The 26,585-nt window shown below is 52.4% G+C and overlaps 1 protein-coding gene across 2 annotated transcripts in view; it reads left to right on the forward strand.

Moving 5' to 3' along the window:
• GSG1L (GSG1 like) overlaps positions 1 to 26,585 on the forward strand; it is a 208,535-nt gene that overhangs the window by 128,905 nt on the left and 53,045 nt on the right. For both annotated transcript variants that reach the window (XM_087869321.1, XM_045775242.2), the window contains exon 3: positions 2,735 to 2,887. In XM_087869321.1, the coding sequence (XP_087725447.1) occupies positions 2,735 to 2,887 (153 nt within the window). The remainder of the gene's footprint in view (positions 1 to 2,734; positions 2,888 to 26,585) is intronic.

Consider the following 26,585-nt stretch of genomic DNA (forward strand, 5'->3'; position numbering starts at 1 on the left):
GGCAGGACAGGGAAATAAATCTGGAGAGAATAAGAAGCCTAAGTAACCCTAACCAGGCATTGCAGATACTGGGGCCTGTTTCCCCACAGTTAACTTACTTATTTTCTGAGCATCTCGGCCCCTGACGCCCCATCCGCCTCTCAGCGCATCTGAAAGCACACAGCCGGCTGCTGCTGTGAGGGGAGGTGGGAGGGGTGGAGGCCTGGCCGGGCCCATGTGGGCAGGGATAAGAGCACCCCCCGGGGGGGGGGAGTAGGGGTGCTGGGGGGGGAGGCACTGAGTCAGTGCGCGGCACCAGCACCGTGGTGAGCGGCGGCCTCCGCATGCCACCAGGGCAACAGCAGCAAGAGGTGAAGGCTGCCAGGAGGGAGGCCAGGCCTCCGCAGGAGCTGCCGCCCTCCTAGTGTGGCTCAGCTCGCCCCACATCTCCGGCCTTCCTCCCTGCTGCCTTGGTGGGCCTTGGGCCAGAGAAGGGCCTCAGAGGCTATGAGTGTGCCGTGCCAGGGGGTGTTTTAACAACATCCAGGCTGCCAAGAGCACATTATTCTCTTACAGAAATCCAAGGGATTGCCCAGGAGATGTGGTATTTTTGTAGCCAAAAAAAAAGAAAAAAAAAAGAAAAAAAGAATTTCTCCACAGCTCTAAAAGCCCGTTGTGCTAGGAATGATAGTGGGTGTTTCAGAATCTGAATTCTTCATCCGGGAGCAGATAAGGACTGAGAATTTTGTTTGTTCGCTTCATTCACTAAGCAGTATATATTGGATGTCCCTAGGACATTCCCGGTGGAAGGAACAATCATAAAGAAAGAGAGGTAGGAAGGACATGTTTGACAGGTATGGAGAACAGAAAAGCTGATGATCTGGACTCTTTGTTGTAAGGGATAGAAATTCCACCTCAAAATGGCTTAGGCAAAGGCAAGAGCTTAACTGGTTCATGTGATTGAAAGAACACATGACTCGGAGCTTCAGGCATGGCTGGATCCAGGGGCTCAAACAATGTCATAGGACACAATCCTCCTCCATCTCAGCTCTGCCTTCCTTGGCATTGGCTCTGCTTTCAGGAAGGCCCTTGCCCCTTGGTGACCCAGTCAGTTCCACCCTTCCACCCTCCCAGGCTCAAACCTAGTAGAAAGAAAGGAATTTTCTTTGCCAATATTTCCAGCAAAAGCCCTCTAGCTAACTCTCATTGAACCGACTTGGGTCATATGTCCCTCTCTGACTGGCCAGGCCTGGTCCATAGCCCCTTCTCTAAAGCATGGGCCTTGCTGTAACACTGGTTGGGGTGGCTTGGAAGGTAAGTCATGTGATGTGTTAATTTTCTTCTGCCCATCCTTTTTCTCAGAAATCTGATCTGCTCCCATAATTGCATTTCTTCCTCTTGACTGTCTCTCCAGGCTTGACCTCACTCAAGCGCCTCTGGGCTCCATTTCCTGGGACACGGTGGGGACACATTCCTCTCATACAACAACAGCAATATTGCACAAAATGATCTGTCACTAGATGTTAAACACAAGCTCTTCACATGGCTGTCTAATGGACTCCTCACAGCATGACAACACTATGAAATAGGTGTTATTATTGTCCTTGTTTTATAGGTGAAGAAACAGAGGCATAGAGAGGTTCATCCCTGAACCAATGACTAGGGTCAGGGGGGTCCTGAAGCTCTGACTGGCTAGATAGGAGTCATGTGCCCGAACGTGGAGCCAGGATGTGTCAGCTGCAACTGAACTACACAGACCGAGAGGAGGGAAGGGCCTCTCCAAATGAAAGCCATGTCGGAAGAAGGGTGTGGGGGGATAATGTGGGGTGGGAGGAGCAGAAGATGCCCCCTAAACTAGGGGACAAATGATGGTAACCCAAATTGGGAAATTTTGGGAGAAAAGGGAGCTGTGGTAGCAGAGGGTATACAAAGATTTGAGGAGCCAAATCACTGGAAGGACAGAGGGGCAGTGCGCCTACAGGAACGGCTGGAACCGGGTGCTCACACTGTCAGAAGGCTCACACTCTCAGAGCGCGTTTTCCTGTTCACCTCTGTGCTTCCCAGCGCGGACTGCTAGGGAAGGGCTCTGATTGGCCAATCCTAGGTCACATGATCACATCGGACCAATCAACTATGTGCAGTAAGGGAGGCCCTCTTTAGAACATGGCTGCTCTGGGGACAGCCACGAAGTTGAAGCTGCATCAGGAGCTACAGTAGTTTCTAAAAAAAAGTGGAGGAGGGTACAGGGCTGATGAAAATGTAGGTGTATGCTCGTAGCTGCGGGTGACAGAGAATGGAGCCCTGACCCGTTTAACCACAGGGAAGCCCTCAGGGCTGGTGATTGGCCCGGTGATGTCACCCTCCCGTCACTTTGCTCAGAAACAAGTGTCTGCTTCATCCCAAGGCGGGTGCCCTCAGGGCCATCAGATGGCTCCCAGGAGCAGTCATCCACCAGATGAGAAGAGAAAGAGAGACTCCGCTGCAGGACGGTGGTTTCTCCGTCCGGTCAGAAGGGGTCCCCGCACTAGTAAGCGTCACCCCGAGAGCGCCGGGCTCCCACTGACTTGGGCTTGGGCGCCTGAACCAGTTCTGGGGCAGAGGACGTGGCCGTGATCGGCTGTGTCATTAGGACACACCCTAGAACTGCGGTCCTCATCTGGGTCCCCCAACCGATGGGCGTGAGGTGGAAGGTACACGGGGCGGGGCCACCCTGCTGCGTCCCTCATCTCACGGCCGCTCTGCCCCTGTCGTGCAGGGGTCCTGTGGCTGTCGGTGGTCTCCGAGGTGCTCTATATCCTCCTGCTGGTGGTTGGCTTCAGCCTCATGTGTCTCGAGCTCTTCCACTCTAGCAATGTCATCGACGGGCTCAAGCTCAACGCCTTCGCAGCTGTCTTCACGGTGCTGTCAGGTAAGGCGGACGGCCTCAGGCACTGGAGCCCAACCTGGGCTTCCGGCAGAGCGGACTGTGGGTGCGGGAACCGCCCTGGGGCTGAGGCCTGGCTGTTCCCCCCACCCGGGGTGACCTTGCACCACTCACTTCCCTTGTCTGAGCCTCCATGTTGCAGTTCATAAAATGGGATTTGCTCGCTTATTCACCCATTCGGTGGTTATTGAGTATCTGTCACGTGCCAGGTGCTGTGCGGATAAGTACTGGGGCTGTTAGTGATCAACAGAGACGGACAGTTGCAGCCCCAGTGGAGTTTCACGTGTGCGGGAGAGAGAAGTGGATTAGCTTGAGATGTATTCGGGAGCTGAACACCACATGGCCTAGTGATGGATGGTATTTGTGGGACAAGGCAGAGAGAGATGCTTTATTAGAATGAGTGGATGATGGTGTCTTCCATAGGGATATAAAAGGGGGAGCCCGTTTGGGGTGACAGGCACATCACTCATCTGCTCTAGCTTATTTGCCTTTGAGACATTCACGTGGAAGCTGAGGGAGCAAACAGGTGTGGAAGCTTGGGGACTAGTGTGGGGTAGGCAGAGATTGTGGGGAAAGGCCACAGAGCCAGGGATTTGGAGGGCTTTAGGGAGAATGGGGTGGTCAGCCTCGTGATAGGACTCAGGGAGGTGGAGACAGACGTCTCCAAGAAAAGGCCATTGGATTAGGTGGCCAGGTGCCCAGAGTTGTTTCAACAGATCCAGGTCATGAGGGGTTAAGCAGGGAATGTGCCAGAGGGAGTAAAAGGAGCCTATAAACCATAACTTCAGGCGGCCTGACAGCTAGAGTGGTGGCTTGGCTGTGTAAGACATCTGTTCCTAAAAAGCCAAATGTAAATTGAATTTCTATAAATCTAATCCCATTCTTCATGCATTGGAAGAACCCTCTATTTAATGAAACTGAAACGACGAGCCTTTTGGTAAGGGAAATAATCCCCCCTAATTGAAGTATGTGTGTATAACAGAGGGATCCCTCAAAGATTGAGTGCTGAATTCAAGAGATTACAGTACGCTCTCCACAGATCAAAACACTCGTGACCTGGCGTTCTCCAGATGTGGAAATCTCGCCATCATAGTAAAGGAGAACAAGGAAAAAGAGAGACGCTCATGGCATAGTGTCTGTTTTGGTTCTTGGTCACACCATTCCTCGCTATCGGGCCATGGACTATTCTGGACCTCTTTGTTCTCCCCCTCACCATCCTGTATGCATTTACTCAACCAATAGTCAAAGAAGGCCTAAAGGACCAGGCCCTGTCACACTGTACGTTTGGGGGAGTCAAAGGAAAAATGGCGTACCTTCACCCTCCTGAAGTTTGCCATCTTGTGAGAGACAGACTCATCGAACAATTAGAATATGGTGGGTTGACCTCTATGTACTGGGCGTGGTGAGAGGCCTGTAGGAGGGGCACCCACGTTGCCAGTGGGGGTGGGGTGGGGATGGTGAGGTATGGGTATGAGGAAGACATCCTTTGAGCTGAGACTTGGGAAAAAAATGTTAGATTTTCCCTGATTGACAGTTTGGGGAAGGCATTCCAGATAGAAGGAACAGCAAGGGCAAAGGCCCAGTGGGGTGGCATATTCTGGAAACTCCCGAGTTGTTCAGAATGGTGGGAAGGCAGAGAGAGAGAGCAGGAGAATTGAGAGTTGAGGTGGGAGAGCTGGGTGAGGGTCTTGGTGCTTTGCAGTGATCTTTAGATTTCACCCTGTAGGCTTCAGGGAGCCATTAGGAATCCGGAGCAGAGGGGGATAGGGTCAGGTGTGCATTTGGGGTGGAGGGCTCTGGCTGTGGCATGGGCGGAGTGGAGCAAGAGTAGAGGTGAGGAGACTGGCCAGGAGTTGAGAAAGGATGCGGCCCCGCCCCAGGGCAGGGGTGGGAACAGAGGATGTAGGCACACATGCCCTCTGTCCAGCCAGAAGGTGAAGTCAGCAGGGTTGCAGACTGCTCAAGAGAGCTTGGTGGGTATGGAAAGCAGAGAACCCAGGGCAGCTTCCTAGTGTGGAGTCCACAGAATTCAGGGGGTCCATGAGCTGGGTGGGGGAAAAGTTCCAGCCTTATTTCTCTAACTTGTAACTGACATGCAGTATGTCCTTCAACCATGAACGGAGGCAACAAAGCTCAGGAGCAGGGAGCACCTGTTATATCGTCACCAATAATAATCTGTGTTTTTGCTCTCACGCTACAGTTGTGGCAGGTGTCTTGAGACGCGTTCATTGAAAAGTGTAATGCTTACTAGAGTTTCTGCGGAGTCTTGTTACCTAGTCTGTTAAGGAAGAAGCACATATATTCCTGTACCGCACACTTGTTTGAATATTTTGCTAACTGTATTTCCATGTAACTGGTGTGCTCTGTAATCCTATGTATTTCACCTGATGCAGCCAGAAACATGATTCGGAGGAGGGGCCCATAGGTCCAGACGGCCAGAGCCTCTGACCCGGTATCCCCTGGCTGGCGTCTGGCCAGGGACGGGATGAGCTCTGGATCACCGAGATGGAGAAGGTGGGAAAAGAGCAGGTAGTGGGAGGTGATGGGTCCGCTTGGAGCAGGTGGGCTGTGACATGCTGGCTCCCCTCCCTTGTTAGTGGTTTCACCTTTTCTTTCCCCTCTCCGAGCTCGAAGAATTCCTTTCATTGTCCCAAGCACCCAGCCCTCCCCCTCAACCTGCTCACTTCAGTCACACAATAAAGGCTGGTGGGCAGCCCAAGACAGCCATCTCCAGGTCTTCAAGCAGACCTCTCATGGGGTAGGGGTGGGCGATCTTTCCCCTACCTCAAAGGGCTTATCAAAATTTTCACCGCTCAAAACAAAACAAAACAAAACAAAACAAAACAAAACAAAACAAAAAAACAACCCCAGAGCCCCACTGCTAAAGAAAATAAGATTGTCTCCAGTAATTTAGACAGATAAACAATGCAAGGCTCAGGGAGGTTAATTGACTTGCCCAGGGTCACACAGCTGGTCAGTTGTGGAGCCAGGATTAAACCCAGCTTCTGCTGGCTTCAAAGCCCTGTGCTCTTTTCATAGGATCGAGCTGTAGGGGTGACCGGGCTGGAGGGAGAAGACTTTTAAGTCTCCAGAAAACAGTAACTAAGAAGCATGTGTGAGCCAGAAGATGTCATAAGACTGAAGTAAGAAGTGGTAGAGAGAAATGATTTTGTATTCATGCCTGGGAGAAGATAAATGGGGGCAACAGGATACCAGGAGGGAGGCTGCCCGGCCTGGGAGCCCCTGGCCTTTCCAGAGCTGCTTGAGAACAGGCCAAGGGGTGGGGGGGGGGGCCTGGAGGAGGAGGTTGGCTTTGGGCCTGCTCTGATGGGAGGGGAAGGAGTGGGCAAGCCTGCTGACGGAGTCCTTGGGGGTGGGCCACGAGGGCTGGGCTCTGACGCTTCCAGACTAGCTCACACAGAGGGGTTCTCAGCCCAAGGTCAACACTTTCTAGGATAGAGGGGAAAGCACAGTTGGGGCAGCCCCTACTTGAACCAATTATTATAATCAATTTTAAAATGAACCAAGTGATTCTGGTAATTCATAAGTGCCAGTGCTGGCTGAGATGCTAGGAGCACCGGCACTGGGCTCAGCCTGCCACATGGTGTCCTTGCCAGGAGGGATCTAACACTGCGCACACCCCCAGTGGCCTGCAGTCGTGTAGCTGGTAAGTCGTGAAACCCCTGACCGAGCCTGCCATGTAAAGCGCTTTGAGCAGAGCTTAGCACCAGGGACTTCAGCTTGTCATGTTGTTATTACTATTCTCAGTTGTCTTCCAATATATTGAGGGGTGGATCGTGGCCCCGGGGACCAGCCCTGTCCCAGTGAAGTGGGGGGCCGAGAGGTCACACTCTTCAGTGAATGGAGACAGGGTGGCAGGGCCGGCCCAGCAGGGCTGCGTTCCTGGCAGAAGGTGGTTGTACAGATGGGGATCGGTCCCCGAGGACTGGGGACAGGGGCTGTGGTTGCTGGCCCACTGGCCCAGAGCCTAGAGCTCACAGTACTTCTAGGGACCCATGAAATGTTTTCATTTTGACTGCTTTTCAAAGCAGAAGGAAAAAAAATTAGTAATAATGAAGACCCAACAGTGAATCTAGACTGGATATAATTGTCTTTCTAGCACTGTAGTCATAAAATGTGATTTTTAATATTTCTTCTATGGAGGAACAGGCCCGTGGAGGCAAAAGTGCATGCGGCCCATGAAAGTCATGATGTGGCCTTGCAATGGGCCACAGCTTTTCTCGGGCTCTCAGGACTGAGCAAGACCCGGTTCCAGACCAGGGGTGGCTCCAGCCGCCTGCGGCCCCTTGCTGGATCCCGTGGCTTTAGCCAAGAGGTGCTGGAGAGGACGGAACTCCCTGAGTTTCTTCCCCCAGGGACTAGAGTCTTATAGCCCCAAAGGGATGTGAGAACAGGCTGGGAAATGTCTGTTCTTCCTCAATTCGTCTGAAAAATGAGACCGATCTACTTAGGAAGAACACAAAGTCATTTGGAGAATCCCTGCACAATCCAGCCAACTGTGGACTTTTAGTAAAAACTGCTGGGGCACAAAGAGAACATAATGGTTTCTGGGGAATAAGCAGACCTCGTGGAGAAGTCAGTAAGAGTATTTTGTTAAGCAATGAGAAAAGGAAATTTTGCGGTAAAACAAAAAATGGCCAAGGTGAGGTTGCTGTTTGGAATTGGGTTTCAGGAGCCGTTTTCAGAGCTAGGTATGAATTGAGGAGCAAGCAGTTCCACGGCCCACAAGGTGGATACCACAATGTGCTTTGGACAGAGGTTTAGGGACCTTGGAGCTTCTCATAGCATGGTGATTGAAACTTCCCACCGTAAACCATCACATATTGTTTTAGGATGAATTTCTTGATACCCTAATTCTTGGGTCTGTGCTGAAAAAAATCCCACATTGATAACCCCCTCTGTTCAGTCTCTCTGCCCTGGTCACACTGGGTCTCTCGCCCATAACTTAGAAAGCAAGTACTTTTGTGTATTTTTGTGTCTAAAAATGCGGAGAGTCAACGTCAGAGACATAAATATTTCCATATTATTAAAGATTCTTTTGATTGTAAATGATAAGAAACCAATCACATTAGCTAATGGAAGAAAGGGGATGATGATAGAAATCTGTTGATTCATGTAGTTGAAAAATACAAGGTGGTTGAGCTTCAGGCATGGCTGCATCCAGGTATCACGTCATCAAGAATCTATATCTCCACATTCTGCTTTCTTCTGACTTCAGTCTCAATTAGGCTTTGTCCATGTGGAGAGAGGATGGTCACAAGCAGCCCCAGTCTTATGTAAGATTCCAGGGGTAGAGAGAGCTCCTTTACAACAGCTCCTGCAAAACTTTAAGGAGGACAATGACTGGACCAGCTAGGTTCATAGACTCATTCCTGGACCAGTCTCCATGCCAGAGAATGAAATACTCTGATTAGCCATGCCTGGGTCCCTAGACATACCCATGGTGTGGACTAAGTAGGATTGTTATGCAGTGGTAGGTAACTGGTTGCCCAGATGAACGGGTTGACTGCAAATCCAAATGGCTTGTCAAGTTGGGAGATTGGCAGGGGGTCGGCATTGGAGCTAAAGGACTCCGAGCCCCAGGAATGGCAGAGGTCTTGATCTGGGTTCCTTCAAAGCAGATCCTAAGATGAAGGCTTGGGTGCCAGTAGCTTATTTGAGAAGTGATCCCAGGAAGCACGGTGGGAGAGTAGAGAAGGAAGACAGGAAGGGGGGAAAGTCAATAAAGGGAGTGTCGATGAGCAGGTGAGCACTGGGGCCGACTGGGGTTCAGTCCTGCTGGGGTCCCTCTGAGAGACTGTGCCGAACACACCTCAGGACTGTTCACCCAAGGGCTGAGAAAGCAGCACAATTTCCTCGTCAGCTCCTGTCGGGCACTGGTTTAGAGTCACTCCTAAGGCATTCACCTTCCAGAATCTCTAATCTTCTCTGCCTAAGAAAGCAAGTGTCCGAGGAAGGAAACTGCTAACGGGCACAGGAACCATGCTAACCCACGCTGCAGGCGGGACTGATGGCATCTGGCATAGAAAACCAAATGAAGGCGAAGAGGGGGTGCTCTGCTATCACCGGCACACCGTAATATAATCCCGTGCTGTCGCCCAGAGTGAGCCTCAGACGCCACGGTCCCCAGCAAGACTGCCCCCACCTCAGATGCCAGCCACAAGTTCCGCTTACCCCAGGCCGGCCTCCCTTCCGACCAGCTGACAAGTCAGGGTTCCCACCACCCCCTGTGATAATCCACTAGCACGACTCACAGAACTCGGGAAAGAGCTATATTTACGATTACAGTATTATTGTAAAGGAGGCAGTCGGGACCAGCCAAAAGAAGAGACCCTAAGGGTGAGGTCTGGGAGGGCCTCAAATGCAGAGCTTCCGTGCCCACCTGATTCAGTGGAATCGGGGTGCATCGCCCTTGGGGCACATCAGTGTGTTCATTAACCAGGAAGCTCGCTTGAGCCTGGTGTCCAGAGTAGGCAGGATTGATGGGATCGCTGTCCCTGTACTTGAACTCCTCTAACCCTCCAGCCAACCCCCTGCAGGCTGATGTTAGGGCTGGCTTTGAGCCCTACCCTCCGATCACATGGTGGGTCTGCCTGGTGACAGCCCCCATTTTGAGTCATCTCATTCTCATCTCATTGAGTTTAGCAAAAACTCAGGTGTGATCCCGGGGCTCCTGAATAACAAAGACACCTCAATCACTCAGGAAATCCCAAGGATGTAGAGTCTTCCCCTCAGAACTGAGGACAAAGGCCAGATAGATTCTTTATTAGGGGCCTGGATGGGCAGACTGGAGCTGTGCCTGCAGCTGAGCTGGCCGCCATCGGTTTTGTTCGGGTGGGTGGGTGGCACTGGTAACATTTCAGGGAGGGAGGGGCCTCGGCGGTCTTCTCTGATTTGGGACAAGCACCTTAAGCACTGGCAAGGGGGCTGGGCCTGCCTGGCCTGCAGGCTTCCTTGGGGAGGGGAGTCTGGATGAGTTTTAGATCCTCTCTCCAGCTCCCTGTTCCAACGCCTCCTGTGACCACGCCCAGGCTCCCCAGACTCCGATCTCTGGAGCTGATCCGGCCAGTGCCACGCTCATCCCCCGAACCCAAGTGTGCAGGGAGCACTGAAGCGCTTTTGTGTCTGGAAAGGAACTTAATTTGCATACTGAGCTCCCATCTTCCTGGCCTACCACAAGTCTTACCTGCAGAATTGTGGGGGGCTGTCTCCCTCCTGTCTTTGCTGTATGGTCTTACGTAACGTCAGACAGACACGGGACGGGGCTTAGTCTTTGTCATCATTCTACGGGTCCCAGTCCCTGAAACCCTTTCAGCCAGAAGTGTCCCAGAATCCGGAACTTTTCAGATTTTGGAAGGTAACATGACTCCTAGACCGTCCCTTACCTAACACCGCAGCAGGGGCAGGGGCTGCACCCTGTAAACAAACACAGGTCCAATCTCTGCAGTAAAAAGCCATGAATATTCATGCCAGGGGATAAATAAAGACCATCAGTAGCTTCACATCCATTCAGGTCAGGCTTTCTTGCTAAGTGAGTTCAGGCCAAGCCAGGTTTTAGGTCCATAATAAGTTTTACAAAGAAGCTTTTGGATTTCAGAAGTTCTGAGAATCTGGAAGTGTAGACAGGAAACTATGGGCTCAGTAGCTACCATTCACTGAGCATCTACTAGGTGCTAGACTTCTAAACACATCACCCCTGTGGAAGCCGGTGATGGTAAGTGCTATCATTATGTCCCATTTTACAGTTGAGAAAATTGAGGCACAGGGCTGGTGAGTGCAGTTCTGGCTTCAAAGCCCACGTGCTGTACTACTGCATGGGTCCGTGCAGGCCACTGCTGTGCCGCGGCCGCCCTGGTCCCCGGGGCTCTTTGTGGCTAGGGCCCCATGGGAGATGGGAGGACAAGGCTGGTACTTTCAGTTCCTGTGGTCCTGTCACTCCAGATCAGAGTTCTCAAATCCGGCGCCCACAGGGACAGTGTGGGTGACATCAGTGGGTAAAGCCAGCTATATGTAACGCAAGAGTGACTGTGAGGACCCTGGCAAACGGGAGGGCACATCCCCTCAGCAGCACCTGGTTGCCATGGAGAGAGATGCGTGGCCTTCTGGGAAAGCCCCAAATCAGATTTTTCATTCAATTGTTTTTAAAATAGCTTTATCGGAGCATAATTTATAGATCATAGGGTTCACCCATGTAAGCGTACGATTTAATGCTTTTTAGTTACCATCACCACAGTGCGATTTTCAAACCTTGTCGTCACCCCAAAAAAGAAACCCTGTACCCACTAACACTTCTTAGTTTCCACCAAGCCCGCCAGCCCTGGGCAGCCACTCATCTGCGGTCTGTCCCCGTAGATTTGCCTTCCAGACATCCCGTATAAACGAAATCATACAACATGTGGTGTTTTATGACTCGCTGCTTTCACTCAGCGTGAAGTCTTCACAGTTCATCCGTGTCGTAGCGGGTGTCAGCATCCCGTTCCCTTTTACTGCCGAAGAACATTCCATGGCCCAGATCCCCCACATCCGGTTTCTCCGTTTATCAGTGGATGGGACACGTGTGTTGTGTCCACTTTTTGGCCAGCTATGAGCCTTCTGTGATGGTGGCACGAACATTCCTGAACCAGTGTTTGTGTGGACATATGTTTTCCTAGGGCAGGAACGGCTGGGTCACACGGTAATCCTCTGTTTAACTTCTAATTCAAAATATTTGAAACTATCGTGCCGGCCAACAGAACCCTGACCTAATCTGCTCAGTAAAATGAATGCTTCCCAAAGTGAAAACCAGGAAGGGAAGGATTTGCAGGTGGGTTTTTCTTGCCCCTTTCCTGCAAAACCTCTGGGACAAGGAAGTTCAGAGCCTCTGAGTGGAGGGAAAGAAAAGGGGGAGAAAATACAGGGGGAAAAAACCCACGAATTAACATCTTAAGACAGTATCCAGCCACACCCATTTGCCTGAGGGTCCTTTGGCGGACTTTCCAGGCACCTGAGGTTGAAATGGATAATTCCTCAAAGGGACAGCTCTCCGTGTGATCCAGTTCCAGCCGCTTTAGGGACTTAAAAATACAGAGAAGTCTTTTCTCACTTAGTCTGATTTGACCATTTTCAAGATTTTTTTTTTTTTTAAAGATTTTTTTTTTATTTATTTATTTGACAGAGATAGAGACAGCCAGCGAGAGAGGGAACACAAGCAGGGGGAGTGGGAGAGGAAGAAGCAGGCCCACAGAGGAGGAGCCTGACGTGGGGCTCGAACCCGGAACGCCGGGATCACGCCCTGAGCCGAAGGCAGACGCTTTAACCGCTGTGCCACCCAGGCGCCCCAAGATTTTTTTTTTTTCTAAAACAAAGTCTGTTTTTGCCATTTTTAGTTGGTATTTATCAAAGGTTACGTTTGTGGAATTGGATCCAGGCTCTGTCCCCAGGAAGTGTGGCCTGTGCCTTCCTCTCTGAGTAACTTGGTCTCCTGCATTTCAGTTGCTCCTGGCTGATCCTCAAACTCAGAGCCCATCCTGCCCGAGCCCGGGGCTCCTTCTGCGGGACTGCCCTCCACACTCTGCTGGCTCCCTCCCTCCCTCCTTCAGGCCTCTCTCCAAGGACATCTCCTTAGGGGGCCGATCTTCCCCTCCTTTGCCCCCCAATCACCCTCCTGTGTTGTTTTTCTAAACGGCTTACAACTTTCCAACATTGCCATAGGCACTCAGTGGATACCGGTTGAGTGGATGCAAGAACTTCTATACCCATTTGTTTACTTGTCTGCTGCCCTGCCCTTCTGGGACCTGGTTTTCTCCACCTTGGTAGGACATTTTGTGCCGAGTCATTCTTTGTGGTGGGGGAGGACGGGCTGTCCTGGATCTGGTAGGACTGGCAGCGTCCTTGGCCTCTCCCCAGCGGAGGCCGCAGTAACACCTCCTTCCAAGTCATGACGACCAAAGTGTCTCCAGACCTTGCCCAGTGTTCCTTGGGAGGCAAAATCCCGCCTGGTTGAGAACCACGGCCCTACACAGTGGGCCCCAGGAGAGCAGGGGCCTAATCTTTCTCCTTCACTGCTGCAGCCTGAAGGCCTGGCCCACAGCTACTTCTCATTGAATGCATGAGAACCGCAGAGGCGAAGCCCAGGGGGAGACCCCTCAGCGTGGGCTGGGTGGCGTTTGGGCCTTGGGGTTCGCAGCGTGGGCTCCTAGAGCAGGCGTGGGCTCTGGAACTGGACGCATGGGCTCCCACCCCAGCCCGGCCACATTAGACTGCGTGGCCTGGGCAAGTTACGTATCTTCTCTGATCCCCGTGTCGCCTCCGAGAAAGCAGCGGCAGGACGGTTTTGAGCAACGGAATGCAATCACCTGCGGAGAGCCAGTGGAGCGAGGAGGCGCGCAGCGTGTACTCAGGCCTGGCTTGTTGAACAGGGCTGCGCTCTCGGGGGAGAAGGGCACGGATGCACATGTGTGGGGACCAGGGGCAGGGCTAACGGAATGACGGGTAGGTGACCGTGCATCCTGGTTGCTCGGGTTGGGAGGAGAAGCTGCTCTGCTTGCCCTGCTTCTGGGGCACGTTGCGCTTGCATTACTCTGCGAATGCATCTTTAGTTTCTTAGAACAGTGCGGATCTTGCCCTCGGGTTTCCTAAGCTGGAAACCCCCCTGGCCACCCGCCCCAGCGTCAGCACCAGCCCCTCGCTGCTGCCAGTCCTCTGAATTGCTCTTTCCTCCTGCCTCCGGGCTGCTTCCTTCGCTCTTGGCTTCTCTCTGCGTGCTGGGGCCACGGGACTTTTGGTTTAGGTTTTGACAGGGGCCACGGGACTTCTGGTTTAGTTTTTTTTTTTTTTTTTTAAGATTTTATGTTTTTATTTTCTTAATTAATTTGAGAGAGAGAAACAGCCAGCAAGAGAGGGAACACAAGCAGGGGGAGTGGGAGAGGAAGAAGCAGGCTCCTAGCAGAGAAGCCTGATGTGGGGCTTGATCCCAGAACGCTGATCACGCCTTGAGCCGAAGGCAGATGCTTAATGACCGCGCCATCCAAGTGCCCCAACTTCTGGTTTAGGTTTTGAATGTGTTTTCGCCCCGTGTGGATGATGGGAGCAGAGGCCGGCTGGGAGCTGGGGGAGGTGGGCCTGTAACAGCCAGCCTCTCCCCTGGGTGTAAGTGGTTCTTCCACGTGGGGGGCCCCCAGAAACTGGGAGAAAGACTCAGCCTCAAATGAGGCCTTAAAGGATGGGCAGAAAAGTAGTCACAGGGTGGTCACGGGTGACAAAGGTGGAGAGACCAGGAACACAGCATCCGTTCTTTATTTATTTCCCGTCCCTCCCTCCCTTTCTTCCTTCCACAAACAGTCCTTGAGCATTTCCCCTGTGCCAGGTGCCAGGTGCCAGGTGCCAGGAAGCAGTCGGTAGGCTCTCCGCAGCGGGGACTTGTGTCTTGTGGGGGAGGCAGTGGCTTGCTGAGTGGCAGAGGCTGTGACAGGAAGAGGAAGTCCTGAGGCTGTGTCACAGGGGACCAGGCCCCCTAGAGGGCTGCCCTCTGAGGCCTGAAGGATGGGAGGAGTTAGCTGGCTGAGGGGACGGTGGGGGTGAAGGGGGTTGGAGAGAGTGCTCCAGCCAAGCAGGCAGTGAGGAGGAGGGCCCCAGGGAGACAGGATGTTCTCAGGGTGGAGGACCTGTGACAAGGTGGCCGTGGGAGGAGCCTGGAGAGCCAGGGGAGGTGGCAGAGGTGGGTGGCGCAGGGCTTCTGTTCTCTCCCCTGGACATCAGGTAGGAAGCCAGTGAAAGGTTTTCAACAGGGCAAGCTCAGGGAAGGTGACACCTGGAGTGGCTGGCAGGGACTGCGCTGGTGGGGTGGGGAGGGGCAAAGTGGGGTGGGATTGTGGCCGTCTGAGGACCCCAGGCTAGGAAACGTGGGGGCTTGCCATGGGTGGGGTGCAGTGGGGGAGCCCCTGAGGGTTTTAAGCAAGGAAGATGTGAGGAGGCTACTAGAATGGTCCAGGTGAGAGATGCAGGGGGCTTAGTGGCAGTGGCGGAGGTGTGACGGTGGTTGGCTTCTGGATATGTTTGACAGGTAGAACCAACAGGGCGTGCTGATGGATCTGACATAGGAGAGATGGGGATGGAGACAGGGGCTGGGGGATGGAGGGATGGGGGTGGGAACGGGGGATGGGGGAGGGGGATGGAGGGGCGGGAATGAGGAGCTCAGATTTGAAGCATGCTAATTGGAGATGCCTGCAAGACGCTGCAGGTGAGTTAGACACAGCCCCTGTCTCTAGGGAACCCAGTGTCGAGTCGGAGGAACCATCCAGGACACAACTTAGTGGCAGTGTGATGGGTTAAAGGCTGCCACACAGGCGTGGGCAGCGTTGCAGGCACCTGGAGCACTTGGAAAGGTGAAGGGGCCTCTGCACAGGTGACAAATCGGCTATTCTTTGAACAAAGATCCGTGAAGGGTGGGGACAGTCATTTCAGGCCGAAGGAACAGCAGGTGCAAAGGCAAGGAGGCACAGCGGGGCCTGGAGCATGCAGGTGAATCCTTAGTTCACCTGTGGCTCTGATACGAGCTTGAGCATAGGGGTGTGGGGAGAGAGACTGCTGGAGAGGCTGCCACGCTTGGCAGTTCAGACTTCCCTCTGGAATCAGTGGGAGCCAGGAACGGTTCTAGATCAGGGGAAGTGAGATGGTCAGGAGTGCCCTTTCAGAAGGTCCTGCTGTGTTCCCCTGGGACACAGGTTCCTTAGGACAACCTCCTCCCTTTGACTCACAGGTGGAGGGGCCGTGATTTGCTTCCAGGACGGTGTTTCTCAACCTTGTTTTCATTATTGCTCTCCTAGGAGCCTTGTTAGAAGTTTTTCTTCCTAATTGTCCCTTCCTCCATGAAATTTTCACCATGGGTATACTGTGTATCTGCTTACGTATTATATGTACGTCTGTGCTTTCTAGATAAAAAGAGTGAGGTTTTGTTTTGTTTGCATGTACAGGTGACCCTTGAACCCATGGGGGTTGGGGCACTGAGCCCCCATGAAGTCAAAAATCCATGTATAGCTTTTAACTCCCCCCAAAACTTAACTATTTTTTAAAAGATTTTATTTATTTATTCGACAGAGATAGAGACAGCCAGCAAGCGAGGGAACACAAGCAGGGGGAGTGGGAGAGGAAGAAGCAGGCTCCCATTGGAGGAGCCCGATGTGGGACTCGATCCCAGAACGCTGGGATCACGCCCTGAGCCGAAGACAGACGCTTAACGACTGAGCCACCCAGGCGCCCCATGAGCCACCCAGGCGCCCCCCAAAACTTAACTATTATTAGGGATGCCTGGGTGGCTCAGTCAGTTAAGCATTTGCCTTCAGTTCAGGTCATGATCCCAGGGTCCTGGGATCGAATCCCACATCGGGCTCCCACTCAGCTGGGAGCCTGATTCTCCCACTGCCTGCCACGCCCCCAGCTTGTGCGGGTGTGCTCTCTTTCTCTCTCTCTCTCTCTGACAAATAAAAAATTAATAAAATCGTTAAAAAAAACCTTAAGTATTATTAGCTTACTGTTGACTGGAAGCCTTACTGACAACATCAACAGTCAGTTAACACACATTTGATATATTATATGTATTACATGTCACATTCTTAGTCTAAAGTAAGCTAGAGAGAGAAAATATAATTAAGAATATCACAAGAACGAGGAAATACATCTACGGTACTGTCCTTATTGAAAGAAATCCCCGTTGGAAGTGCCGTTCAAACCCATGTTGTTCTAGGTCGACTGCTGATGGTGGCCTTTCATGCTGAGAGCGACTGACTCGGGGGGAGTTAAGCCATGCTCTGGGAGCCTGGGGGCTGGCGTCTGCCCTCCTCTGATTGGCCGGCTGTGGGTCTTTGCTGACCTGACTGGTGGTTCTGTGCGATTTAATAATTTGCCCCCATGGAGCACCGCCCCCCACCCCGATGCTCCGTGTCTGTGCTGGACCCAAGGCAGCAGATCTGAGCGGGGCCTGGCCCAGCTTTCGATGAGCTTCTTGCCAGGGGGTAGCAGAAGGGGGAGACAGGCTGCCACAGACGGGGGTGGATGGTCATCATCCCGGCGTTGCTCAGAAAGACGGAGCCTGCAGAAAGATTGGGCCCCAACGAGAACTGTAGTTTTTTGTTTTTAGATAAAATTTCCGTTATCAAGAAAGTTGATCACCCATCCATTGCTGGTGGGAATGTGAAATGCTGCAGCCGCTCTGGAAGATAGTTTGGCAGTTCCTTTCAAAAGTAAAAATGGACCCAGCAATTGCGTTCTTGGGCGTTCATCCCAGAAAAAGGAAGACTCCTTTTCATGCAGGAACTTGTACACGAATGTTCATAGCAGCTTTATTTGTAAGAGCCTCAAACTGGAAACTAACCATATGTCCCTCCGTGGATGGATAAATATATAAACTGTGGTATATCCACACCCCGGAGTACTACTCAGCAACAAAGAGGAACCAACTACTAGAAATGACAAGAGTTGGGGAGCATGTGGAGAAGAGGGAACCCTCGTGCACTGTTTGTGGGAATGCAAACTGGTGCAGCCACTCTGGAAAACCATATGGAGTCCTCAAATAATTAAAAATAGAATTACCAGGGGCACCTGGGTGGCTCAGTCAGTTAAGCGTCTGCCTTCAGCTCAGGTCATGATCCCGGGGTCCTGGGATCAAGCCCCGCATCAGGCTCCCTGCTCACTAGGGAGTCTGCTCCTCCCTCTCTCTCTGCCCCTCCCCCTGCTTGTGCTCACTTGCTCTCTCTATCTCCCTCTCTCTCGAATAAATAAATAAAGTCATTTAAAAAAATAGAATTACCATATGATCCAGTAATTCCACTACTGGGATTCACCCAAAGAAAATAAAAACACTAGTTCAAAAAGATTTATGCACCCCTATGTTCACTGCAGCATTATTTACAATAGCCAAGATCTGGAAGCAGCCCAAGTGTCCGACAACAGCTGAATGGATAAAGATGTGATATATATACACAATGGACTACTACTCAGCCATAAAAAAGAATGAGATCTTGCCATTTGCAACAACATGAATGGATCTAGAGGGTATAATGCTAAGTGGCTAAGTCAGGCAGGGAAAGACAAATACCATATGATTTCACTTATATGTGGAATTTTAAAAAATAAATGAACAAACAACCAGACTCTTAAATATAGAAGAAAAACTGGTGGTGGGCAGAGGGGAGGAGGGGGAGCGAGGGGTTGGGTGACATAGGTGAAGGGGATTGAGAGGTACAAACTTCCAGTTACAAAACAAGTCATGGGGATGAAAAGTACAGCGTAGGAAGACGGTCAGTGATATTGTACGGTGACAGACGGGGACGACACTCACCGTGGTGAACACTGAGCAATGTGTAGACTTGTCAAATCCCTATGTTGAACACCTGAAACAGGCACAACATTGCGTGTCAACTCTACTTCAATAATAAATGTTTTTCAAAAAAGGAACCAACTACTGATATACACAACAACTCGGGTGGACCTCAAGGAAATTAAGCTGAGTGGGAAAAGCCAGTCGCAGAGGATATGTAAGCCATGATGCCATTTATGTAACATTTGTGCGGTAACATATTTCTTATTTATAGACACGGAGAACAGATTAGGGGTTGCCGGGGATTAGGGGTAGGAGGCTGATGGGTGTGGCTGTAAAGGGGGTCTTGTGATGGTGTAGTCGAGTAACTTAATGTGGTGGTAGGTAGGCAAGGCTGTGCATGTGACAGCACTGCACAGAGCTACACACACACTCACACACACTCATAGGTGCGTGCATAACTAGGGAAATCGGAATCAACCCTATTGGTTGGGTCCAGGGCAATTTCTTGACCGCCATATTGTATCCTAGGACCATACAAGTTGTGTGCTAACAGTGGGGGAAGGGTGTGCAAGATATTCTTGTACATTTCTTCCCAACCTCCTGCAAATCAATAATGATTTCCGAATAAGTTTTTTGTTTTTTATTTTAATTCGTTATCCGAGTTAGAAGGTGCCTTAGAGGTGAGCCAGTTGGAAACCTGTCCTTTTTCTGTTCACTAAGCCTCTTGGCCCGCACTCGCCTGTAGCATTATACTCACCTGTCTGTGGCGGGTCCCAGGAGATGAGAAGCCAAACCAGAACAGTCCTGAGTCTGGAGCCCCATGATGCCAAACTCAGCAGGACCGGGAGGCCCAGATTGCACTGTTCCGTCCCTCCCTGCCTTTGCTTGGGCCCTTCCTGCTGCCTGTCTCCTTCTTCCCTTCCTCCCGCTGCTCCTCCTCGGTGAGCATGTGCTGACCTTGCCAGACTCACCTCCTTTTCCAGGCCTTTCTCACGCCCAGGTAAAACGGACCTCTCTCTCCCTCCGGTCCCTTTCGGGGGTTGAAAAGATAAATGCCTTCAGGGGTCTGGGAGGAAATATGAATGAGAGCAGGAATACGGCAGGAATGGCACAGGCAGGGGACAGGGACCACACCCGGTGGGGCCTGTGAGGCTCTGTGGCCACAGGCCCCAACTAAATGGCACAGCTCCCATCAGACTGCTGAGGGTCGCCGAGGGGAAATGTAGACCTGTTGTCGCCAGAGTTTCTGATTCTTACAAGAGAAGCCAAAACTCCCATATTTTAGTGGAAATCCTCCAGATTTTTAAATGTTGGCAAAAAAAAAAAAATCCATTTTTTATAGCTCTAGCCAACATCTGCAGGTTGGCTTCAGCCCATGGGCTGCCAGTTTTAGACACAGCTTCTGTCTTTCTATTTTAGTATTTGTAATAATTGATTTTACTTAACTATTTATGTCATCCTCCTCATTAGCCTTGGGGGAATGGCCGTGCCTTATTCACAGCTGTATCCCCAGTGGCTGGTCCAATGCTTTGCATATAGAGGACGCTTAATAAATATTTGTTGAATGAATGAGTTGGGATGTTAGAAGCAAGTCAGGGCCTGCAGAGGAGTCTGAAGATTCTAGAAAGGAACCGGGGTCTGTCAGCTGGGGGTAGCCTGTGTGTCTTCAGGAGGTAGGGCTGAGGGGGAGGCTGTGTCCTGTCCTTGGCCTCGCTGAGGCTGGTCACGGTGATCGAAATTCTGCCACAGCCTCTGCGTGCTGTGGCGGCAAGGGTTGGGGGATATGCAGGCCCCTGGGCCTTTCATACAAATGAGCCTGGCCCCAGGCACAGGGCCAGGCAGAAATTGGGCTTTGGGGGATAGGAGGTGGTGAGAATTTTAATAAGTTTAATAAAAACTGGAAGTAAAACCCACAGTCCTGGGACTTCTCCGTTCTAGCAGTTTTAAATGACTTAGTGGACTGGGTGTAGCAAGGGATGCTGGGTGCTCAGGGGCCTGGTCTCAGGGGAAACAGGAAGAGGCCCAGGCACTGGTCCAAGGGAAGGCTGGACTCAAAGGGGCATGGCTAGGAAGGTGTCCTGGAGGTATGGCCAGGAAGGGGCAGGGCCTGGGTGTGGGCCAAAGGAGGTCAAGGCCTGGGCATGTGACCTTAGGTGGAAACCTGGGCAGGGCAGCTGGAGACCCTCAGGAGGAGCCTGCTCCCTCCTCTCCCCAGTGGCCAGGACTGCAGCCAGCTGGGGGCCGTACGGGCATAGGAGGCAACCCCAGGCAAGTGGGTCGGGGAGGGAACTAGGTGGGGAAACTGAGGCCAAAGCCCTGTTGTAGAGAAAAAGGCTGTGCTCCGAAGTCTCTTGCACATGGCTGGGGAGGAGGGTGCAGAGGGGGAGAGGCGGGAAGGATTTAATGCAGGGACTGGAGTTCTCCATTAACTGGAGGGAACGAGACTCTGAGGGACTCCTGGGACAACTGGCCAGGGCTCACTAGTCTGCACTGTCCCTAACTGACCGAGGCAGGAGCCAGGCCTGCCCTCTACTCCCAGGGCTTCCCGCCAGGCACTCTCCTTGCTAGGGTGTGAGCTCTAGGGCAGGATTGGGTCTGTCTTGTCATTCCTATATCCCTAGTCCCTGGCCCAGAGGTGGCCTTCATAAATGGTTGTTCATGAGATGAGTGTAAGAGCACCTGCCTTACAGTAACCTAAGAGGGTACCTGTGTGTGGGAGGGGTACACGGGGGAGACAGCAAAGGCTGGAGACTCCCTAAGACGTGCTCCATCACAGGTGTGGAGAAGTGAAGGTGGGAAGCCGTGGTGTGGGGGGGATGAAGGGCAGACTGCCTGGGTGTGGATTCTCACCTCACCACCCACTGTGTGTCTTTGGTCAAGTTCTCTATTTTCCTTGAGCCTTAGTTACCCCTTCCCCAAAGCAGGGTCATAGTCCCACCATCAGCCCCTACCATATGGGCGGGTTGCAAGGATTTAAGCCACGAGCAAGGACTGAGTACTTAGCACAGTGCCCGGTGTGTGCTTGGCTCTCAGGATGATGCCTGTAACAGAACTGGTAACATCGTGGCAGTTTGGGGACCTTCATGGTAACAGTGACTTGGCATTACAGTGGCATTGTGTGTAGTTCGCACGGAACTGTGTGTAGATACACAGAAACAGAGATACCTAGTGATAGGAGGTAGAGGGAAAGAAAGATGTCCAGGGAAAAACAGCAAGGGCCTAGAGACACAGGGAGGCAGACTAGAGAGATGTAGAGGGAGAGAGAGACCATGAAAATACATTTACTGCCCGTGGTTATAGCACGAGTGGGGGTGGGGGTTGGCGCATCCAAGCCCTGCTGTTCATGTTTAGCCAGCGTGGCCATTTCCACCTCCACTCTCCACCCTGTGCCAGTGTCTGAACTCCCCAGGCACCGAGAAGGCCTGTAAGCCTCCCAGTCCAGCAGACAGAATAGACAGGGCTTGTGCTGGGGCTGGGGACACTTCCCAGGGTGACCAAGGGGGGTATAGAGCCAAAGGGGCCTGTGGATTATTCTGTCCTGATGAATCCAGTTCAGGAAAACTTGCTCTGAGGTCCAGGCTGGGAGCGGGAAGACAAAGGGTCAGGCGCTGGGTGGCTCTGGAGCAGTGGGATTGAGGTGGGGAGGAAGCAGGAGGTCCCAGGAGGTTGCTGGACTGGAGCCACGTGTGGCCAGGAGCCCAGTGCGTGGGGGTGGGCGGGGCCGCCTCACAAAAGATCACCCAGGCTGGTGCGGTCTTCATCTCCAGTGGAGACCCATGCTGTTCGTCCTGCCCAAAACACTGTTCCTCCTTCTTTCCTGCCTTCCCCTCAAGCCCCAGGTCAGGCAACCTCTCCTCGTGAAATCTTCTTCCACTTCTACCAGTTTCTCGTCTATCCTTTGGGAACTGTTCTAAATTTGAAAATGTGTATATGGTAGTACAGTGCACTCCCTTGTCTCTGCCTTGCTTTTTTCACTTATTATTTCTTGGGGGTCATTTTTGGTCACCATATTTTCATCGACCCAATTCTTTTTCACTGGTGGATTATTAACTTAGTCAATATTTAGGGAGTCCCTTCTATCTTCCAGACACTGTTCTAGGCATCCGAGACACAACAATGAACAAAATAGACTCCATTTCTACTCCGGGGAGCCGCTGTGCTAGTAGGGAGAGATACTTAATAGTTTAACATATGAATGACAGGCTAGGTGGGACGAGTGCTGTAAAGGCGGGGAGGGATATCCTACATACTGTGAGAAGGGGAGGCCAGTACGGTAAAGAGACCTTTGAGCAGGAACCTGAAGGAAGTTGACTTAGTTACTGATGTGTAGCAAGCTACCCCCACACTTAGCAGTTTTGTGGGTCAGGGATCTAGGCCAGATGAGTAGGAAGCTCAGGCTCCCGGTCTCTTGTGGGCTGTAGTCAAGCTGTGGGCCAGGGCCGCGGTCACCGCAGCGCTTGCCTGGGGCTGAAGCACCCACGTACAGGCTCACGCTCGTGGTTGTGGCAGCTTCGGTTCCTCACGGGCTGGTCACCTGGGCCTCTCCCGAGGGCTGCTTGCAACAGGACAGCTTGCTTCCCCCAGCAGAAGTGACCTAAGAAAGAGAAGGAAAGAGAATGCATGCTAAGAAAAGAGTGAGAGAGAGTCCAAGATGGAAGCCACAGTGTTTTCTCAAACCTAACACCAGAAGTGACCTTCCATCACATCCGTATTCTGTCGGTAAATCCAGCCCGTACTCTACGGGAGGGGATTCCATAATGGTTCCACAGTGAGGCAGGGATCATTCCAGGCCATCTTGGAAGCTGCCTCCCGCAGAAGTGGAGATCCGAGGGAAGGATGGCTCAGGTAGAGGGATTGCAAGTGCAAAGGCCCTGAGGTAGGAATATGCCTGGCACATCGAAGAGACAAGGAGGCCAGAGTGGCTGGAGAGGAGTGGGGGAGTGGAAGTGGTACAGAGGGTCCGGTCAGGGACGGAGACATAGATTTCTGTTGCCAACACTTAAGCCATTAATCCCTAGTTGGTGGACTTTTAGGGTGTTTTCAACCCTCTGCTGCAATGAATATCATTGTCCAGATATTCTTGTCCACATGAGCTAATACATCTGGGGGTAAATTCCGAGTAGTGGGATTGCCAGATTTCCCCTCCAAAGAGCTAACCTTCCTGCTGGCCTCCTCTGAGAATCCTTCATGCCCTTGCCTTCCCTGGTCCCTACCTTGGCCTGGTGTCCTGTCCTGGCTGTTTCACACTGAAGGTTTGTACTGTCTCCCCAGGCTCCCGTCTTCCCTCCATCCCAGCTCCCTCCCTCCAGACGGCCTCTGCTGCAGATGGCTGGGGAGTCTAAGAGCCCCTTGGAGGACACTTCCCCTTGATGGAAATTCTTTGCGCTTGGAAAATTCTTCTCACAAACGGTATCTTCTGTGTGCTTTTCCCAGGTGTTGGAAATTCCCTGATGGCTATTTTGAGACAATGAGTTGATTCTGTGCTTGGCCACCATTTATCTCTGGGAAGGTGGCCGGCTGGCAGAATCTGCCAAAGGACAGAGCCACCTGGCCTGGAAGGAGCGTCTGCTGCCCCCTCGTGCTCCCCCTCTGCGTAAAGCTAAGCCACACACGGCCACATGACATTTACAAGGCCTGGCGAGGCCTGGGGCCTCTGAGACCCGCTGGGGTTGAGACCACATACAAGTCAACCAGCATTTACCAAGCATGCCCTGTGCGCTCTGTGCTTTTGCGTCTCATATGACAAAGTGGGGGAAGTGTCACCTGCATGCTTAAAAGCTTCTAGTGGCTTCCAGTTGTGTTTGGAATAAAACCCCAACCCCTCCCCAAGCTGGTCCTTCCCCACCTTCCTGCACCCCCTCACCCCTTCACTCCACAGGCTCCAGCCACACTGAGCCCTTCTCCCCATCCAAAGGCCTTGGCAATCTCTGTTCCCTCTGCTTGGGACTGTGCCCAGGCTTTTACATGATCAACTCCTCCTTATCCTCCCGGTTCCAGTTTGAAGCCCCTTCCCAGAGAAGCCTTCCCTGATGATCTAATCTGAAGTAGCTTTCTTCAGTCACTCTGTCTCCTCATTCTGTTTCTTCCTTGAAATTTCATCTTTATTGTCTGTTTCTCCCACCTGACTGTCAGCTCCATGAGGACAGGGACTCTGTCTTGTTCTCCACCATATCCCCAAGACGTAGAAAAAATATCTGGCACACAGTGGGTACTCAAGGAATATTGGTTGTTATGAGTGGGTATGCCTGGGTATTATTCTCACTTTCCAGATGAGGGAATGGGGACTCAGAGATGTTAAGTGACTTGTTCATGGACACACAGCTGGGAAGTGGCAGAACTGAGATTCAAACCCAGGTCTGTCTGACTCCAACCCAGTGCTCTGTCCCCCATTGGATGGCCAGACAGACATTGCTGGCTGTCCAGAGATGACTGGTGGGTGTCAGGCCAATGTTTGCAACTTGAAGGTTAGTGGTGTCTATGGGCAGGTGTGCTAGGGGGTCCAGGAAGCAGGCTGGAATGAGGGGCTGCTGCCCTCCTCATCCATCCCCCGCTGTGGATAGAGCCTCACTGTATACTGCCATGTAACACTACACATCCTGGCCAGGCCTGTGGGCTCTGAGACCCACTAGGGTGGAGACCACATAAGAGTCAACCAGTGACAAGACAGGCAAGGTCTGGGTCACCATCTGGGTCACCAATAGCTCTCAGTACCTCCTCCTCCACATTTCCATTTTTCTTATCATCATGCTTAGTCATACCTCTTCTCCTGAGGTTCAGGTTGCTTGGGAGGGCAGTGCTGTGTCCTTTATCTGGAGAATCTGGCCCTTCCAGGGGCTACAGAGAAATAGTCAGGGGTGCCCACTCTGGAGCTAGCCCACTTGGCCCTCCACATACATCCATAAACTTTCTGAGCCTCTGTCTCCTTATCTGTTAAAGAGAGAGTAACAGTTCCTTCTTCATAAAGTCCCCCAACGGGGTCAATGAGGTGGTGCGTGTCGATTGCTGTCTTGTGTGCACAGTCAAGAACCCCATGACAGTAGCTTCGTATTAGTCACCATGTAGCCCAGGCATCACCCTGCAAGGCCTTCCTCCTTCCTCAAAGTCTGCCTGGGGTACCCCACGCCGCATTATCTCTCACATTGCCACCACGCTTCCCAGTTACTTGCTTTCCTCCATTCTTCTCCACAAGGACACACGCATCATTCGTGAACTTCCTTTGCAGGGACAAGCCATGGCTGAGCAGATGTATCAGTTAGGGTATTATAAATTGACCCGGGACACAGAGGGCCCTCTGCTCCGTGCTCTGGTGGGCGAGTAGAGTGAGCTGAGAGTGGCAGAGCAGGGGGGTTGGGGAGTGCTGGGGAAAACTAGCAGGAGTGGGAAAGCATGGTCCTCAGGACAGGAAGAACTCAAGACTCCATCCAGCATGTGTCAGCATCCACGCATGTCTGACCCAGCAGATGGAGCACTGCAGCAGGAGTCCTGGGGTCAGGTGGGGGTGAGGCTTGGCAGCGACCAGCGTAGCCTCCACACTATGCTCTAGGCACTGTTCTGTGTGCTCGTGGCTCATTCCTACAACCACGTGGGGAAACCGAGGCACAGAGCATTTAACAGCATTGCCCAGATCACATGGTTTGTAAGTGTTGGAAGCAGGATTTGGATGTAGGTGGTCTGATTCCAGAGTCCACATTGTCCTGCCTCCCATGACAGCGGCTCAGTGGTCTGCTGGATGGGGGAAGAGGCCCAGCCAGTATATGGGGATGGGAGAGGTGGTCTAATCTGGGATGTAGGGGTGGGGCGATGGAGAGGGCGTATTCCCAAGAGCCCTAGAAGACAGTGAGCCGCTTAGGAGGGAAGTGGCAGTTTGGTTGGGGAAGGCGTCTGTCAGCTGGGGCGGCAGGATGGGGTGCACAGGGCCACTCCTGGGCCAGGCCTAGGGAAGGTGAGCAGACCCCACCTCCAGGAGGCCTGGGTCAGGAGCAGCGCGGCTGAGCCTGTGGCCAGGAGTCTCTGGCTGCATGGCTGAGCCTTGCTGGGGCAGACAGGGCCGACCGGGGGGAGCTGTAGGTGAGGGGTGTCCCCGGGGCCTACACAGAGCCACCCTTCACTGGCCTTTGCTCCTTAGCAGCTCACAGACCCCGCTGCGGCTTGATGCCTCGCAGTCTGAGGTGTGGGGCCCTTGCAGCCTGGTCGTCGCTCTGAGCACCAGGGAGCCCTGGTGGGAGCACCGCTCTGACTCCTGGGCCTTCCTCAGAAGAGAGCAAGGCAGACTCACTCCCACCCAAGATGAGTATGGAGGGGACAGGCAGAGGGTCTCAGGCAGGGACAGCAGGGCCAACAGCAGCCAAGGCAGCAGGCGGCAATATG

The sequence above is a fragment of the Ursus americanus genome, chromosome 2 (assembly GCF_024610735.1).
Source record: "Ursus americanus isolate L20-20 chromosome 2, mUrsAme1.1.p, whole genome shotgun sequence".
NCBI lineage: Eukaryota > Metazoa > Chordata > Mammalia > Carnivora > Ursidae > Ursus > Ursus americanus.